At 51.3% G+C, this 17,429-nt stretch overlaps 1 protein-coding gene and 1 long non-coding RNA gene across 5 annotated transcripts; both read right to left on the bottom strand.

Annotated features, from left to right (window-relative positions):
• Positions 1 to 6,396: 6,396 nt before the first annotated feature.
• Positions 6,397 to 11,470, bottom strand: LOC138686275 (uncharacterized). The gene is made up of 4 exons (XR_011325610.1): positions 10,406 to 11,470; positions 9,003 to 9,442; positions 8,773 to 8,923; positions 6,397 to 6,874 (listed from the first exon to the last, which is right to left on the bottom strand). It is a non-coding gene; the product is annotated as an uncharacterized lncRNA (long non-coding RNA).
• A 301-nt stretch (positions 11,471 to 11,771) lies between these two features.
• On the bottom strand, positions 11,772 to 17,112 carry DIRAS3 (DIRAS family GTPase 3). Of its 4 annotated transcripts, none has more exons than XM_069788429.1 (2): positions 16,873 to 17,112; positions 11,772 to 15,271 (listed from the first exon to the last, which is right to left on the bottom strand). In XM_069788429.1, the coding sequence occupies exon 2, from the start codon at positions 15,184 to 15,186 to the stop codon at positions 14,590 to 14,592; it is 597 nt and encodes a 198-aa protein (XP_069644530.1). In that variant the 5' UTR covers positions 15,187 to 15,271; positions 16,873 to 17,112; the 3' UTR covers positions 11,772 to 14,589. The 4 variants fall into 4 exon arrangements, with proteins under 4 accessions (XP_069644530.1, XP_069644527.1, XP_069644529.1 ...); XM_069788426.1 differs by lacking the exon at positions 16,873 to 17,112 and adding an exon at positions 16,159 to 16,375; XM_069788428.1 differs by lacking the exon at positions 16,873 to 17,112 and adding an exon at positions 15,682 to 15,818.
• Positions 17,113 to 17,429: the final 317 nt, after the last annotated feature.

The following is a 17,429-nucleotide window of genomic DNA, read 5'->3' as shown; positions in this document are numbered from 1 at the left end:
GTTGCACTTCTTGGCACAGCCAGGTCTTCACGGACGACGCCAGCCCGTCTCTGCAGCCGGGCTTTATAGGAGAGGAGATGGTATCGCCGTTCTGCTTGGCTCCTTTTTATGGCACATCTCCGGCATTATTATAGCCGGTAACACTTCGGTGCTGGAAAGTAATTGTTGGATGTACATGTCATGCATTACACTGCAGTGCAAACAAAAAAAACCCCAAACCCTTCGAAAACTGTCAAAAGAGGACAAATTCCTAATTCCTAATTAAAAAAAAGAGAAAGCCACGTTTCCCCAAGCTTCTCCGCCAGCCAGGCAGGCCCCGGGAAGCAATGCCCTCTCGTGGGCTAAAGAAGCAGCTACCCACTAATTCAGTTCTAATCGTGAGCTTAATTAAGCAGTGTTAATTAACTACCTGTTGCCTCGCAGTGCAGCCTTCCTGGGCGAGCAGCCCCTGACCCGCAGCGGCAGTGCGGGGCCATCGCCTGACCCGAGCAGCAGCATTTGCAGGGGGGCCCCGTCTCACCCCCCCAGTTTGCCTGCAGCCCTTGGGGGCCACAGGGCTGGGGACTGTACTGGGGGGGTGTCTTGTGTGCACAGGAGCACATGCTGGGAGCACTGGAGCATGCACTGGGCAGGTTGGGTGCACTGGAGCATGCACTGGGCACACTGGGAGGGCACATTGGGTGCACCGGAGCATGCACTGGAGCATGCACTGGGCGCACTGGGGCACGCACTGGGCACGTTGAGTGCTCTGGAGCATGCACTGGGCGCACTGGCAGGGCACATTGGGTGCACTGGAGCATGCACTGGGCGCACTGGGAGGGCACATTGGGTGCACTGGAGCATGCACTGGGCGCACTGGGGCACGCACTGGGCACGTTGAGTGCTCTGGAGCATGCACTGGGCGCACTGGCAGGGCACATTGGGTGCACTGGAGCATGCACTGGGCGCACTGGGAGGGCACATTGGGTGCACTGGAGCATGCACTGGGCGCACTGGGGCACGCACTGGGCACGTTGAGTGCTCTGGAGCATGCACTGGGCGCACTGGCAGGGCACATTGGGTGCACTGGAGCATGCACTGGGCGCACTGGGAGGGCACATTGGGTGCACTGGAGCATGCACTGGGCGCACTGGGGCACGCACTGGGCACGTTGAGTGCTCTGGAGCATGCACTGGGCGCACTGGCAGGGCACATTGAGTGCACTGGAGCATGCACTGGGCGCACTGGCAGGGCACATTGAGTGCACTGGAGCATGCACTGGGCACACTGGCAGGGCACATTGGGTGCATTGGAGCATGCACTGGGCGCACTGGGAGGGCACATTGGGTGCACTGGAGCATGCACTGGGCGCACTGGCAGGGCACATTGGGTGCACTGGAGCATGCACTGGGCGCACTGGCAGGGCACATTGGGTGCACTGGAGCATGCACTGGGCGCACTGGCAGGGCACATTGGGTGCACTGGAGCATGCACTGGGCGCACTGGCAGGGCACATTGGGTGCACTGGAGCATGCACTGGGCGCACTGGCAGGGCACATTGGGTGCACTGGAGCATGCACTGGGCGCACTGGCAGGGCACATTGGGTGCACTGGGGCACGCACTGGGCACGTCGAGTGCTCTGGAGCATGCACTGGGCACACTGGCGTGGGCAATAAGCCCAGCGCAACATCCACTGGGCCCGCTGTTGCAGGCACTGGGTGCACTGGTGCCGAGGCGTGCAGTGCCCGGGGGGTTTGGGCAGGGGCACGGGGCTGAGGGCTGCACGTGTGCGTTACCACGGGTGGCTCCAGCCCAGGGAACGGCCAAACAAAGAGTGACCGTATGGCGGAAAAATGCCGCCGAAGCTGGTGGAGTCCCTGACCACAGGGCTGCAGCCACCCTGCTCCTCACGGAGCTGACGTGACACCAGGTTAGCCTGTTGCAAAAATGCAGCGCTCCCGTCTAAGCACCTCTGCAGCACCCTGCGCTCTCAAACGCTTCCAGAAAATACAGCGAGTTGCACCAAGTGACCGTGCGCCGGACCAGCCTTGCCGCTCCGACTCGGAGCAACAGGACCGTAAAACTTAAAGTGAGTTTGAACTTTGTATTTTCTCTATTAAACTTTTGTTTTCCTTTTCAGTGGGGACTGGGTAAAGACTCAGCACAAGGAGATCTCTCGGCTTTCCTTCCTTTTTTTCTGTCCCAGACATTAAAACAAAGGCTGTCTCACCTTTGAAGTCAGGACTGAGTTCTTCAGGTCTGCAGTGATACAAGCACAGTTTTTCCTTTCTCCTCCAAACACAAATATATCTCTATATAAAAATGTTTATTATTATTAGCATGTATTAAGCCTAGATCAGAGCACCCACGCTATTAAAGAGTCTTTGCTTCAAGAGCTTATCTCCTTCCCACCTTTTGTCCATTCAGAAGGATGGGGAGAGATAGGGGGAGATGCCCTGATTTCCCAAGGACACGACATGTGTCGGTGACCAGAACCGGTTCAAAGAAAACAGCAAAAAAACTTCCCTGCAGCCAGGGCAGTGGTGCGGCACCCCGAGCCCATCGTCCTGCCGCGACTTCGCTCTTACCTGCCCGTCTGACCACGGACACACACGAGGAAGGTGACACAAAGCAAAGCAACTGTTTGTTTTTGCAGCTTGCTTTTCACACATCTTACACCTGTATTTCAACCTTGGCTATTGCAAATAACTTTTTTGTTATTTGATTCTTTTCCTTTGCTCCCCTTAACCCATAGCAAAGTGTGAGAACATCGTTTGGAATGTGCAACAGCCCCCGCCTGTGGGATTCAGTACGGTACGCAGGGTCTAATCCTGTCCACCACGATCATTTATCTTTGCTGAACTCTCATTAGTTCCTGCGTAACAAGGTTTAGAGTTCAGCCAAGGGACACACTGCAATAACATAAACCTGGAAGACAGGAGATCTGGTCTCAGCATGCACTCTGGCCGTGCTAAAGCAAAGCCAGATTTCATCCGCGTGTTTGACGCCGCTGCTCCTTTCTGCCTCGGATGCACTGTAGCCCGTTGCCGAGAAGATGCTGCAGCTCCTCCGCATCACCAGCCGCGCATCACCGGCGTCCTGCCCTGCCCAGTGCCACCGAGGCGGGGTGGGTTTCACTGAATGAGCTGGGGGGGGTCTTCCCCAGCTGGAGACCGCCGACGCTGGAGAAAAACAGCTAAATCACTCCCAGCCCTAAGGAGCCTCCAGTGCACATGAACCACGAGAGGGTGGGTTAAAGGAGCGGGGCCAGCACTGTGGGAAAGGCAGAGCTTCGCACCCGGCTCCCAACCACCATCACCCAGCAAAGCCGATTCCTGGGGACCACCTGTCTCTCACATGGCCATCCTAGGAAGGACAGCCACCTTTTGTGCCCAAAAGCGGTTCCTCGTGCCCCGGGGAGGCTCCGAGCAGCCTGCCGGCAGCAGGGGTTTGCCCACCGGAGCCCGGTGCTGAGGGATGCTGAGCTGCGGTGACCACAGAGGATGCGCCCAGCGCCTCGGGGCACTTCTGCTGAAAAATGATCATACAGCGCACACCGGCTGAACAAGAGAAACAGCAGCAGTTGCGTAAATCTCTCCTCAAAGGCGATCAGCAGAGCTGCTGTTGGCAGGAGCGCTGCAGAGAGCAATGAGCGTGCGTCTCCCAAATAATCCAGTTCCAGAGGTGAGCGTATCACCTATTCCCTGCTGGGGAATGAGACACAGCACCTAATGCAACGGAGAGGCAGCGGACCTTGAAATGAAAAGTAGTGCGTGTTTGCAAGCAGCTAATAATTTCTGGGGCGGTCGGAGATGCCGCAGGCACTGCTGCAGTCAAGGGGGGGACCTGCAGCCCCACCGGCAGCATCGTGGAAAATCAGCATTAGCCTCACGTTCACAGCGCTGGATGAGCGGTGCCCAAAGGTCAAGTGCGTCATCCCTGGGGGAGGGATGCACAAGGAGAAATAAAGTGATTTTTTTCCATCCATTTGACCAAAAGCCAACCCTAAGTTAAAGGCTGCCAGCAGCAGGGCTGGCTTCTCCGAGGACAAAGCAGCAGTTTGCTTTTGCACCGAGGCGGGTCAGTCTGAGCCCCCGGCGCAAGTGTGGTACTGGGCTGCTGTGCACCCACCCAGTGCCCGTGTCCAAAGCTGCATTCAGTGGGAGTTTGTTCTAAAACCGACACTTTTTAAAATGCATTTTGACTTTCGGCGTTCATCACGTTGTAACAAAAACTTACTTCGTCAGAAAAACATCAGCCGGGTGCCTCGCTCCAACGCTACCACGAGCAAAGATGCTTTCCTGAACCTGCACCTCAAAGTAAGGTGCTGGACACGCTAGCAGTAGTGAGCAAAACTGAAACACCAATACCCTGCATAAATTGCCCACTTCTTTTGCAAGATGCCCAAAGAAGTCAGCGTGGGCGTCCAAGCCGGCTGGGGCCAACCATTGCCCATCTCCTGGCAAGGAGGATGGAGCCAGGCAAGAACAGGCAGAGCAGAAAACCTCAGTTCTTAGCTTTTTCCTCTCCCTAGGAAATCCTCAAAATTGTGTCATGTGTGTGTGTCCCCCAAAAACCCAGTGATTTTTCCCCAGGATCTGCACAGAATGGGAATTTTGACTTAGTGGCTCTGCTGAGCTCATACTTAACTAGTAACGCACAGAAAAATGATCCTGAAAATAGCTGAGAGTAGGCCAGAGCTTGCTCCTGGTTAGGTGCTGGCGTGGGGCAGGGGTGGTTGTCGTGTCTTTCGGGAAGGGGCTGGTCCCAGCTATCCTGTGGGTTTAGCTCACTGGGCACAGAGTCCGGAGTAATCGTTACAAAAAGGGACTTGATAAATAAACCAGACAGATGTGCACAGCCAGCAGTCAAGAAAGGTTTTCTCTAGAGCAGAAGAGTAATCAAATTCCACGTAGACATGCGGGGAAGGAGAACCGGAGGTACAGGAGACAGCGCAATGTAATTTACAGGGCAGCCATCCCTCACCGCTCACCGCAGAGCCCATGACCGTGGTCCCTGTCCAAGAGCGGTCCCTGCTCCCCCATCGCCATCCCAGCCCTGTTAACGGCCGGTGTTCCCTCCCGTGATGGCACCCACGCTGTCGGCTCTGTCCCAGCACTGTGGCTTCTTGAATTCCCAGAGCGAAGCCTGGATTAATGAGCTGACAAAAAAAAAAAAAAAAAAAAAAAAATCCCTATCTTGGCTGTTTTGTTGAATAGACTCTGCTAAAGGAGAAAGACCAGGAGAGAAATATTGCTTTCACCTCTCCCAGCTAGCACCAGTGTGGGAAAGGGCAGGGGCTTAATCCGCCGGGAGATCTCTAGGGAGCGGGCACCAGCACCTGTGATGCTCGAGGAAGAGGGTCAGAAAGGTTCCCCAGTCCCTTCTGGCAGAAGAAAATGGATAAAGGGGCGAGAGCTACTGGCCAACTACAGCATCGTCAGAGAAGAAACCAGAGCTGAGGCTCCCCTGGCTTTGCTGCCTCTGCTTGCCCACCCACGTCCCGAGGAGCCAGCCGCCGGCAATATGGTCTGAACCCTCCCTATGCTTATTTTCCCTTAGTATTTATCATGTATTTCTTTCACGAATGAAGGAGTTTCTCACTTAAACCCCCATCACTGGGCTGGTGGACCCAGCCTTCCCTGGAAAAGGCTGTCCAGAAGGAGCACGTGTGATGAATGACCCTGTCCCCTAAGAAAACCACACTGGTTTACATCGTGCGCTTTACAAGAGCAACTGGCGCCATACCTGCAACAGCCAAAAATTGCCTGATCGGGCTGTAACCTTCCCATGCTCCATATAACTGAAATCCTCCAACTGATTCAATTGCTACATCACACGTAAAGAAAACGTAGGCCTGTTACATCTCCCCAGGCATTCACAATTTGATAGAACAGCTGAATCTATTTCAAATTGCACGACCTGCTTTCCTTTAAGGGCGTATTTCAGCACCCGCAGCACCGGCAGGCACACCGCGGCGATGGCTCTGGGCCGGCCGCTTCTCACCCCGGCCGTGTCCCACGGGCTGAATCCAGCTGGGACCACAACCCTGCCCGGTAAGGGCTGTTTCGAGCAGTAATGAATGCAACAAAAAATATTAAACTCCAAATATCCTTCTGTTACGCAGGACTCGTGTTATGGACAAACACCAGCCACACTTTAGTATCCTCTTTCTTGTGCGTAAAGGCTATTTTTTTACCTCAAAAAGAACTAACAAATCAATGCCTGGAATTATGCCTGTAGGAAAGAGTAATTTCTTACAGTCAATAGAAATATTTTCCATTTTTGAGCCACATTCTGGGTAATCTTTCCGGATAATCAAGAAATCAGCCAATCTCCCCATTCCAGCTCGGCCAGCTGGTAAAGCATCTGATGACAGAAACAGCTGAAACAATTTGAGCACAAACATCCCCTTATTTATTAATTTTCTTCCCCTTTCCTTTTGTGGGCTTTACTTTGTAGAAATGACAGAAATGTCAGGACTGCACAGGGACAGACTTACGTCGTGCTGCTCCTCGGAGGCAGTGGGAGCATATTCAGTTAATGCCTCACCTCCATATTCATTTCAGCAGACCTATATGGCCCCGTATAGGGCTGAGCATTTTGCAGAGGTAGGTTTTATCTGCCGGCCAGGGTCTGCTCCATCCCCTGCCCACCCGGGACGCTCTGAGCAGTGACAGCAGTGATGCAGCCCAGAGCCCTCTGCTCCGCGGCAGCAGGACGTGGGCAGCCGGCACCAGCTGAAGAAGCCTTTTCGTCGCTCCTTTCTCAGACGAGACCTCGGTCTTGGTCCAGGGACTCCACCTGATGGGTGGATTTTTCCCTCCAAGAAAGGATTTTCACTGCCTGGGCGTGAGCTGCTCGTCCCTCGCCCGCTGGGATCCCACGGGCAGCCTAAGGCAGATAATGGGATGCAAGGGTTGGAGAAAACCATATAGGAACAAAAAAGAAACGACAACATAGGAGGGAAACATCTTCATATCTCCATCCTTAGATATTTTTAGTCTGAAAAGCACAAACGCATCACTGAGATATAAAAAGAAAGCTCCCCGCTGGTCCCCGTGCCGGAGACTCCGGCACGGTGCTCTGCCCGCATCCCACCCCGGTCAGAGGGTCGCCCTAAGGCACGGTGGGAGCAGGGACTCTCGGGGGGTGGAAGGGACGCCGGTTAGGAAAGGAACGACCCTGCAGGCTAGCCCTCCCTGTTCGGGGAGGGGGACAGGCGACCCTTATGCTGCAGGAACAGCCTGGCTGCTGGTGGGAAACAGCGGCACGTTCAACCAGCCCTCCTCTGCGGGCAACAGAAACCTTGTATTTACACACAGGCACAATGCAGCATACGTGCATAAGCTTTTCAGATACTGATCCTTGAAAAAAACCAGCAGAATTACGCACAAAAAATCTGTCAGGTATGACTGATTTCTTCTTACCGTTATCTGGGTGGAAAAATAGGATACACTTTTAAAAGGGGAGCCTTCATCAAGATGCACATTACGTCCTTGCCCATACCATCATTCTGGGTGAATCAGAGCCACTTTATCTGTTCTCCACCGGGAGAAAAAGGTTTTGGTTTCTGCTGGCCAGCCCCCACCATCTGGCAGTGTGGTCTCGTGGTGTCAGGGATGCGATCATGCCACAGTGCCACGTCACACCGCTGCGTACCCTGAAAAACACGTCCTACCCCCCTCTCTCACGTCCAAGGGGCTGCAGGAGGTACTGGTGGGCACCTACAGCCCCTCCTGCAGACTCAGCCCCAGGAGACGCGGGCTGGGTAAAGCTCAAAACCCAAAGGCTTTGCCGAGCGGTCGATGTTGGCGTTTGCTGGATTCTGCCTATTTCTGGTTGACAAGCTGCAAACGCAGCATCCCTGCCTCTCCTGGGTAACCCGGAGCATGGCCACACGCTCAGGTTGCTCAGCCGTGGATATTGTTATGATGTTGGAGTGTTTTGTTTTAGTCTCACCTCCGGGGACAAACAGCTGTCACCTCAGAAGTGCCCTTTCCGAAAAGCAGAGCTGAAACAACAAGACTCTTGCTGATGCTCAAGGTGCAAGGCTTTTACTTCTGTGCTGCCCAGAGGTTTTAGCACTGGGGCAGCATTCACAGGTAGGAAAACCATCTCCCTCTACCTGGGGGAGACATCCCAGGCTCAGCTGGTGAGATGCAGGGGTCTCATCATGGGTGTGTTAATAATATATCATTATCAGTAAAGTGTTTTAAATTGCAGTCATTAAAAATAGATCCAATACCTTTCAGTAGGAGAATGTTTCCAACCAGGAACACGCACGTGCTTTGCTCTAGAGTTACCATTGTAATTACTCACACCATCAGCGAGGTTACCTCTGCCTACAGCTGCTCTTGGGGGATCAAGTTCTCATTCATTGATTTGTCTAGATCCACGTCTGCCGTCTTAAGAAGTAAGTAGCTCAGACAGAAAAGCTGCAGACCTGCCTGGCCATTTGGTCCAGAGGAGCAGCCTAGAAGAGCAGGCTGAATTAATTCTGTGTATTAAGGACAGTACAAGTGCTACACCGGCAAACTACGCAGGCTGCATGGTGCCTTATTCCCTCAGACCTCCTAGAGCCAAAGGGACCGAGCACATAAGTCACTTCAGCACTTCTGGGGAAAGCTGTGCATAAGGAGAAGTGAGTTTTGGTTGGTTTCAGCTTCCAACTCTTTGCCAGCACTTGCCCAAGCACTTAATTTTCACTGGAGCTAAATAGGAGTCAGTCTCCCAACAGCTACAGACCACTGCATTTACCAGAGCTAAAAAAATACATATACAGAATTGACCTTGAATAGCTTAAGAAAATCCAGCAGCTTTCTCCTGCAGCCAAGTCTCTGCGGGCACAGCTCAGGACACGTGGGCTCTGCCTGTCCCTCGAAGCACCGCCAAGGATGTCCATCATGTGCCAGGCTACCGCTTCCAGGTCCCAGTTTCCTACTGGAGTGGGAAGAGACCCATAACCTCATACCATTTATCCTTGTGAGCAGAGCTCAGGGGAGGGCTCACAGATGCTTACAGCAGATTTACTGCATTTGCTGTCTCCTCAAGTCGAGGAGCAAGTTCTGAGCACAGGCTGCCAAGAAGCGATGGGCCACGGTGGTCCCCCCATGCCCACCTTTCCCACCCAGCTAAGGACTGGGGGGCAACAGGAGGGTTGCAGGAACAGTTAGGGATGGTTGGGTTGGAAGGCTCTGGTTCTCTGCTAAGCCAGGAAAACACAATCTCTTTTCCCCTCTGATTTTCAGACTTGCTGGAAATCTGAAAAGAACAAACAGCAGCAAACGGGACTGGACAAAGCAGACCGAGCCAGACCCCACGCCTGCTGCTGGCTCAGCTCCGCCACCGCGGGACATTGCGACCTTGCGCAGAAGAGCAACAGTGCCAAGGCAGTGCTGGGACTCGGGTCTTTCCCTCCTTTCTCCACTCCTCCTGTCCTTTTGCATTATTAAATGCGTGCTGAAAATGGGGAAAAAAGGAACCAATTAGGGGTAGCAGTGCTAGCCTAGCATGCAGCAATATCCATTAACTAGGAGGCTGCTATGCTGCAATTAGTTTTAAGCGGTCTTCAGCATTTTCATTAGCTCTTAGATGCTTTTGACATCCTTAATATACGCCACAGAAACTGTAGAAGATGGCAGACGATGATTAAGATGCACTTTTCTAGAGTGCGCCGAGTACCTTGTAGCTACGGACCACGCATATAAAGCAATATTGCTTATTATTCAGAGCTCTTTGTTACATTAATCATGTGCCTGCTTTGCTCTGGGAAGAGGAATTAGAATATGGCAATATTCTGGCTGCTTGTTTTTAAAATACACGTGTGGGTGGACACTCCAGCTACTGCTCACATTTTTTCTCCTGCAAGTCACAGAAGAGCTGTTCATGATTCTCCTCCCTGGTATTTTCTCTTTACACTAATTTTGTTGGCCAGACTCAGGAAGGAAGCTGCCTCAAGCCAGTTGACAAGTGTTGCATGGAAATAATAAACATTACTAATTGAGAAATGTTTGAATTTCTGTATTGCAGAGAGGAAACCTTGGAACAGCTTTAAAATGAAAGGTGCTATAATATTTTTCCTCCAGCAAAGAAAAAGGAGGCCTGCAGTGCTATTATCTTTCTCCATTAAAACACCTCTGATCTGACAGCTTCTCTTCTGAATACTGCTTAACAAGTTCTCCAAAATGCACTGCAGTGCTGTTTCTGAAAATTATTTAAGAGCTCTACAGTGATAGAGAGCAAGGAACTGATTTTTAAGAGCAAAATTTGAGCCAAGCTTTAAAGCAAGCTTGAGATCCTGAAACGCAGATCTAAGGGAAACCTGTGTTAATGCTCCACTCAGTCCATGTTGCTTCCAACCTAAAGCAGCTGCTTGGTGGAGAAACTTAAAGACAGGGTTAAATTATTGCTGGAAATACATACCTAGCTGGTCAAAGCTAGAAATTGCCACTCCTCATGAAGTCCCAGGACAGAGGGTAGCCAGTAAATGCAGCAAGTGGCCTTGCCTGAAATGTCTCAGCCTTCACCCAGCCACCCAGGCTACCGACGGGTCTCACGATTCATTCAGGACGTTGCAGAGAATTTTTACAGTCAACTGCGTTCACCTCGTGATCCTGGAAAAGACACTATGGGGGCATTAATAGCAACTCAACAAGTTGCATCAGCATCTTCCACGACCTTGTCTCACCACATCTGAACTCCTGAAGAACATTTCTGAAAAACAGCGAGTTCTGGGATTGAATGACATTTGATTGAATGGGGGGAGGGGGAAAAGAGAGAAAGAGAGAAAAACAACCAACTTGAGCAGTAGTGAGTTACCATTCTGCTCACCAGAAACAAACAGCGTGTCAAGGCATGTCTCCAAGCTGAAGAGTTTACAGGATGCATAAATAGCTCCATAAAACACACGTTGTCACTGCCTCATGAAAAAGCATGCTGTTGGCAAACAGCAGTTAAGGACAAAGCCTGTAAGGTAATACAAGAGCTAGCTCTATCAGCCATGAGAACTGCTTGTTTACTTCAGACAAATGATCTTACCTGAATGTCTTTCATCAGAGTATCTTCTGCCTTTTTTTAAAAAAAAAAAAACAAAACACCCAACAGATCTGTTCACTTTTTTAAACTGCACTTATTCAAAAAAGGCTAAAGCATTTACTTCCAACATATACTCCTTACGCTACAAAACACTTTAATCCTTAAAGAAAAATCATTATTCCTTTAATATGCAAAAAGCTCCTACATAAGAAATTAAACTTGTGTGCAATAAACTCCTTAAATGTTATCTGCAAGAGGCACATATTACTTTAAGTACGGTTTTAGCAAAAACCTACCCACCAATCCCTAAAAATGATGAATCTTCAACTATTCTCCAGTTAGTCTGAGGGGCATAATTCTACTGCTACACCATCACTCCAGAATAACGTTAGCCCAAGACTGCTGGTTGTAAGAGCACAAGAGGAGCGATGCCACCATCTGTCCCAGCACACACAAAGCAACAGATCCAGGTTATGAGGAAGCAGATCCGAATACAAGGTTCATGAAGTAACATTCATTTACAAGTGGAATGTGGCCAGTGTTTCATAACGATTAACGAGCGTCCCCAAGCAGTATGGTATTTTTCACTCTGTTACTAACTATAGTCACTCTCTACATAGCTCCCTGGAAGATTGTGAAGATACTGCCCTGCAGTTTAGATTTGTAAGGAACTTTTAATAGCCAACATCTTGATGGGCATCAGTTCAATTAAAATAAAGTTCTTTTCTTATGACAGATTACACATACACAAAAATCAGACTAGTTCAGTTTATACAGAAACAAATACAATTATACAATTTATTTATTAATACAGATTTAATTTACAATTCAATTGATCCAGCACACCCAAAACACAGATTATTTACACAGCATGAAAGGCAGCCACACCAGGCGTCGCTCGTTCCCAACCTGCTCTAGGCTCCTAGGCTGGAACTTGGGGTGCTCATGCCCCCACACCACCATCCTGCACCACGAGGAGCACCTGAGCATCTCCACCCACCCATCTCCATCACCCACTCTGTCCCATGGGACCTCCCCTCGTAGCCACCAAAGGCAGCTTGGGGGGGATCTGCCAATGATTCTCCCAGGTGCAGGCAGGGCTGAGCCCGTTTTGTTCAATTAGTTGTTCCTTGTGCTCTGCCAGCCCCCAGTCCTCAGTGATCTCATACCATGTACAGGGAAAATGCTGCAGTGATAATGACACATTACGGAACATCTCGTCTGTGCGAATAATTGCAGATACACACTGCCCTGCCTTTGCACAGGCATTTCCACGAAGGCAGTGGGAGTCGCAGAGACATTATTAGGTCTCATGACATTTTAAAAAGGCTTAAATATAAAATGTCTTATAGGGGTTTCAAAGGCTGGAATGGAACTGAAATAGTCTTTGCAATAATAATTGCCAGATGCTAAAAATGACCCACAGAGAAGCATTGCATAACTGCTTGGAAATGAAAGAACAGAGAGATCAAAATCCCTGCACAAAGTTAGAGAGGAAAAAGCAAGAGTTATTTTCAAGCAAAGCCATTATGGCTGCTTCTCCAGCTGCCCTTCAGCTTGGGCAACAGAAGCGAAGGTCACACACAGCAGTAGCATGGAGGACTACACCAGTCAGCACCACAGGTCCAGCACAGCAAGCTCACAGGGTATCATCTCCAGTAAGAAAAATCAGGTGTAGGGACTTTGTATCAGCATGGCAAATCGGCACGTCATTTTGGCAAGTAAGCATAACATTTCAGTCGGCACCGAACATTAGTGCAGAACTCACTTGGGTTTCTGAAACCATGAGTAAGATTTTCTGCCGAATGAAATGGCATGAGGGCTCCAGCTGTACCTGGGGCAAACTCCCCTGGCACACACAGAGCTAACAGACCCCTTCTGTTGGTGTAGGAACAGCCTGAAGAGACTAGAAAAGCAGCCCACAGACAGACACAGGAGACAACGGAGCATCAGCAGCCAGCATCGATTGTCAGAGTTGTTCAAATATGCGAGAGATTAACATGGATACAAACTTCATGGCTTTGTGTATTAGCCTGCAAGGCATGAACAAGTAACGGCTGAGAGAAAAGGCCCTTCTCTAGCATCTTATGTAGAAAACCAGCAATTATTAATAGACACTAATGCTTTCAAACTAAAAAAGGGTATGTACTTTCCAGCATCTCCTGTTCTGTATTTTGCTCATCTTCAACAATAGAATCATTTCACTAGAAAAGTGCTATAAAAAGAAGCAATTCCTCTCTCCCACGTCTCTTGCGTCAAGACCATGTTGCTGTGTAAAAATCAAATCAACAGTGCAGTACTGAAGTCCATACAGTCTTCTGCTTGGACTAATACGTACCCAGAGTAGATCTACAGCACAGGCTGATGCAAATACTTGCACTTATTTTCTTGAAATCTGTCTCAAGCATGCACTGCAGATGAGGCTTATCATGCTTGTCTCTTGCTAACAACAGCCAAAAAAAAAAAAAAAAAAGCAGGGGGAGGGAGACAGGAGATAGACTAAGACCATGTCTCAAGTCCTCTCATTTGTGGGAAGTGTCTGCTAAAAGTTTGTCAGAGAAGAGTGTGCTTTAAACATGCAGCTTCCAGGTGTAGACGTTTCTTCCCAAAGCAGTGTTACCTGAAGTGACTCATCATAAGCCTCAGCTAAAACCTAGGTAACTTGGAAGAAATAAGGAGGGGGGCAAAAAAAAAAATATAAGGGAACTCCAGGAAGATTGCAAAAGTAGCTTCCACCACATACAAAACCAGACCAACAGTTGAGAAAGGAAAGGTGAACTGCCAGGATAACCAATCACTACCTCAGCTGGTATTTAAAACAGCCTAATTACCTTCATGAAGGAGGCAGCTCTTGCTTGAAGATGCCAGGAATCACCCCTGGATTGGGAGCTAGAGGATGTGGAACCTCTTACCTCTGTGAACAGGGGAAGTCAGTGCAAAGAGTGGTGGCGAGGGGGGGAGCAAACAGCCCAATTACATGCTGGTATAGCTGTAATCACTCACAGAACTGCAGAAGTCTCAGGAACTGCATAGCGCACAGGAAAACTTAACTTTTACTATGAAAAAAAAAAAAGTCTTTGGTATGCAAGCCAGTCTGCCAAAAATGTAAGCATCTGGAGCCACATACATGTTCATTTGCAGTGCAAATGCCTAGCTTTGTTAAAGATTTGCTCTGATCAACAGATTCTTGAAAACAATTTTTAAAGTATACACATTATAGACACTATGATTTGTTTTGAGCCAATAGGCTGGAAATACTTAAAAACTAGCATGTCCTCACAGCAACAGAGATGTTTGTTTCTGACTGACATTTTTCTCTTCTGTAAACTTGCATTAAAAACTTCTAGTCACATGTAATTGCTAACATTGAACATTTATTGTTTTAAAAAAATAAACATGCAGAAAGCCATCCTCTTTAAACCCAACACATAATATAATCCAGCAGAGATTTTAGAGAAAAGCAATAGCCTAGAAGGCATGGATTCATCTGAAACCTCCAGCAGAAATGTATTTTCTGTGGGAGTCCATGCTCCAGTTATACCATGCAGCAGTGCGAGTCCAGCCAAAGTCAATCACATAACAGAGCACTTGCCTTGCAGTTTGTCTTTCTTTTTCTGCTGCTTGGATTTCTTTCCATCCACCTGGAGACTGACAGTTCTCCTCTTCTCCAGATTCAAGAGCTCCTGGAAGAGCTCCTGCACGTTGTAGTTCATTTTGGCTGATGTCTCCATAAAGGAGCACTTCCACTTGCTGGCTAACGCTTGCCCCTCGCTGGCATCCAGCTCCCTCTGGGTCTCATCACTTTTGTTACCCACCAACATGATTGGGATTTTTTGGATGTCCCCTTTAATCTGACAAATCTGTTCAAATATGGGCTGAAGATCTTCCATGGACTGCCTGCTGGTGACAGAGTACACCAAGATGAAAGCATGCCCTTTGGATATAGACAGCCTCTGCATAGCAGGGAACTGATGGCTTCCCGTGGTGTCTGTAATCTGAAGGGTGCAGATGCTCTTATCGCAGCTGATTACCTGCCGGTAAGTATCTTCGATCGTGGGGATATAGGTTTCCCTGAAAGTTCCCCTTACGAAACGAAGGACCAAGGAGCTTTTCCCAACCCCTGCTGCTCCAAACACAACCACCCTGTAATCATTGCTTTGTTCAGGCATGTTTACTGCGCTGCGATACAAGTGAAGATTTTTAACTGAACGAGCCCGAGTTCTTCAAGTTTACACACCCCTACGCTGAGGTGCCCTGCAGAGAAGGGAGGGGGAGGGGGCCAAAGGGACGGAGAGGAGCAGGGGGGAGAGAAAGAGAGATCGTTCACACCATCTCGGTAATTTTACGGTGCGTTACTGAAATAAGCAATTAAATAAGTCGCTCCCCCTCCCATCCTTTTTTCCTTGCGTTAAAGAGAAATAAACCACTATCCCCCCCCCCCCGCCCCAGCCACACATCCCGTGCACGCTTAACGCCATGAGACGCGAAAACGAACTTACCTGTAGCCATCAGCCCCAGCGAAACGAGACTAAAATCGCCCACCAGCAGCGGGGAAGCTGTGCCAGCTCCGGCCGGAGCCCCGCCGCTGCGGGGAGGCTCGGCTCCCTGCCTGCCCACCCCCTCCACCTTCCTCCCTCCTCCTCCTCCTCCTCTTTCCCTCCGACCTGCGGGCAGGCAGCGGTCCCAGGGCTTTCTCCCTTCTCCTCTACGCTCCATCCACCCGCTCGCCTGCCCGGTTGGGAAAGCCGGCCGCTGCCGATGGATGGCAGCTACCGCAGCGGGCCGTACCGTCCTCCCCGGGCAGAGCCCCGCGGCAGCGGCCGGGGGCCCTGCGGTGCTGCGGTTCCTCCGGGGCTCCGGGCAGGGGGACCTGCCTACTACCGCTGTGCCTCAAAAAACCCCCCCAAAACCACCGTAAAAATCCAGCCTTCCCCTTAAAAACAAACCAACCATCGACACAAAACACCTCGACCCGGTGGTTAAAGACGCCGGAGCCAAGTTTCGGCGTCCCACCCCTCTTCGTTCCACGCACAAAGGAACGGGAGGCTCCTTCCCGCCATCGCACCTCCTTCAGCACCCCCGGCACCGCAGACCCCCCTCCAGGCGCTGACAGGACCCAGCCCGCAGGTTCCCCGGCCCACGTTTAAGGCTGAATTTTGGTTTAGCACTTAAAACACGGGTCAGCTTGCCGCGGCCGTTAAAGCGGCGGGGATGACCCGAGGTGTTCCTGCCGCCCTCCCCCGGAGAAGCCACCGAACCTTTCGGGCTGTGGCCCACTGCTTTGATTTGGCTCCCTCGCACTGGCAAATAAAAGAAAGAGCTGTATTTCACAATCACAGGTTTTATTGCTCTTCATTTATGAGGGATTTCCCCCCCAAACACCGTCTCTCCGCACGCTCTCGCTTAAGGCAGCCCGGATAACCCGGTGCCTGACAGGAGAAGGCGCCCATGTCCCCGCTGCTGCGTCTCCAAAACGGCCCGGGGCCGAGAGAACCGAGCCCGCCGCCGCCGCCGCTCCCGCTTCCCTCAGGCCCCGTCCCGCCTCGGCGCCTCCTCGCCCCGCTCCGCCCGAGCCGCCTCCTTGGCCGCCGCCGGCGCCGCCATGGCGGGCGGGAGAGGGCGCCCGGAGCTCGGCTGCCGCCTCACGGCCCCGCGGCGGGAAGCGGCGGAACGCAGCCCCTTCCCCTTCCCCGCCGCCCCTCTCCCGCAGGGGCTTCCCGCCCGCGGAACCCCCGCCGAGGCGCTGCCCGAGCATTCCCTCACGCCCCAAAATGGCTGCCGCGGCCCCATGGAGGGAGCCGAGGGCAGCCAGCCCCCAGTCAGACCCCGAACCTGCTTGTTCCAGAGCCACCCACCTGCACCCAGAGAGGGACCGTACCGACCTCCACCCCAGAGCCCAAGCCTGGCGCATTAGCGGGTTAATATAGACATCTTAATTGGCCGGCTGGCGACGGCAAACCACCACAGGAGCACCGCAGTGCTCGTCTGCGTGTGCTGGGCACACTGGCAGGGGTCAGCTCTCCTCCCCAGCCGCAGAGAGCGGGAGGGCACCAGCCTTGGAGCAGAGGGTCAACGTTTGTCAGGTTGACAGGCGCGATTTATTTAGCCCTAATTCCTGAGGACAGCCAGTCTGGGCTTGGACTAACAGCAACATCTCCCACCGTGACAATTAAACCCACCCCGCTGTCTGGCTGTGACCGGGAGGGGGGTGTTGCATTGCCTGGATGAGAATTCTTCTCTTTTTTTTTCTCTAGAATGGGCTTTTTTTTTCCTGAGCGTAACCTCAGGCTTGGACCAGAGCTTCCCATGTGTAAGCCTGCAAAAAGCCGTGGGTCCCTGGGCAGCCATCAGGGAGTCACCAGTGCTCGGACAAGGCCAGGCCCTGAGGAAGCTGCAGCCTGGGCTGGGAGCC

The sequence above is a fragment of the Haliaeetus albicilla genome, chromosome 8 (genome assembly GCF_947461875.1).
Source record: "Haliaeetus albicilla chromosome 8, bHalAlb1.1, whole genome shotgun sequence".
NCBI lineage: Eukaryota > Metazoa > Chordata > Aves > Accipitriformes > Accipitridae > Haliaeetus > Haliaeetus albicilla.
Note: the sequence above shows the minus strand (reverse complement) of the source record. Positions and strands in the feature narration are given on the sequence as shown.

Coding starts and splice junctions, on each gene's coding strand:
- DIRAS3 (XM_069788429.1), bottom strand. CDS start 15,186: ATGCCTGAACAAAGCAATGATTACAGGGTGGTTGTGTTTGGAGCAGCA.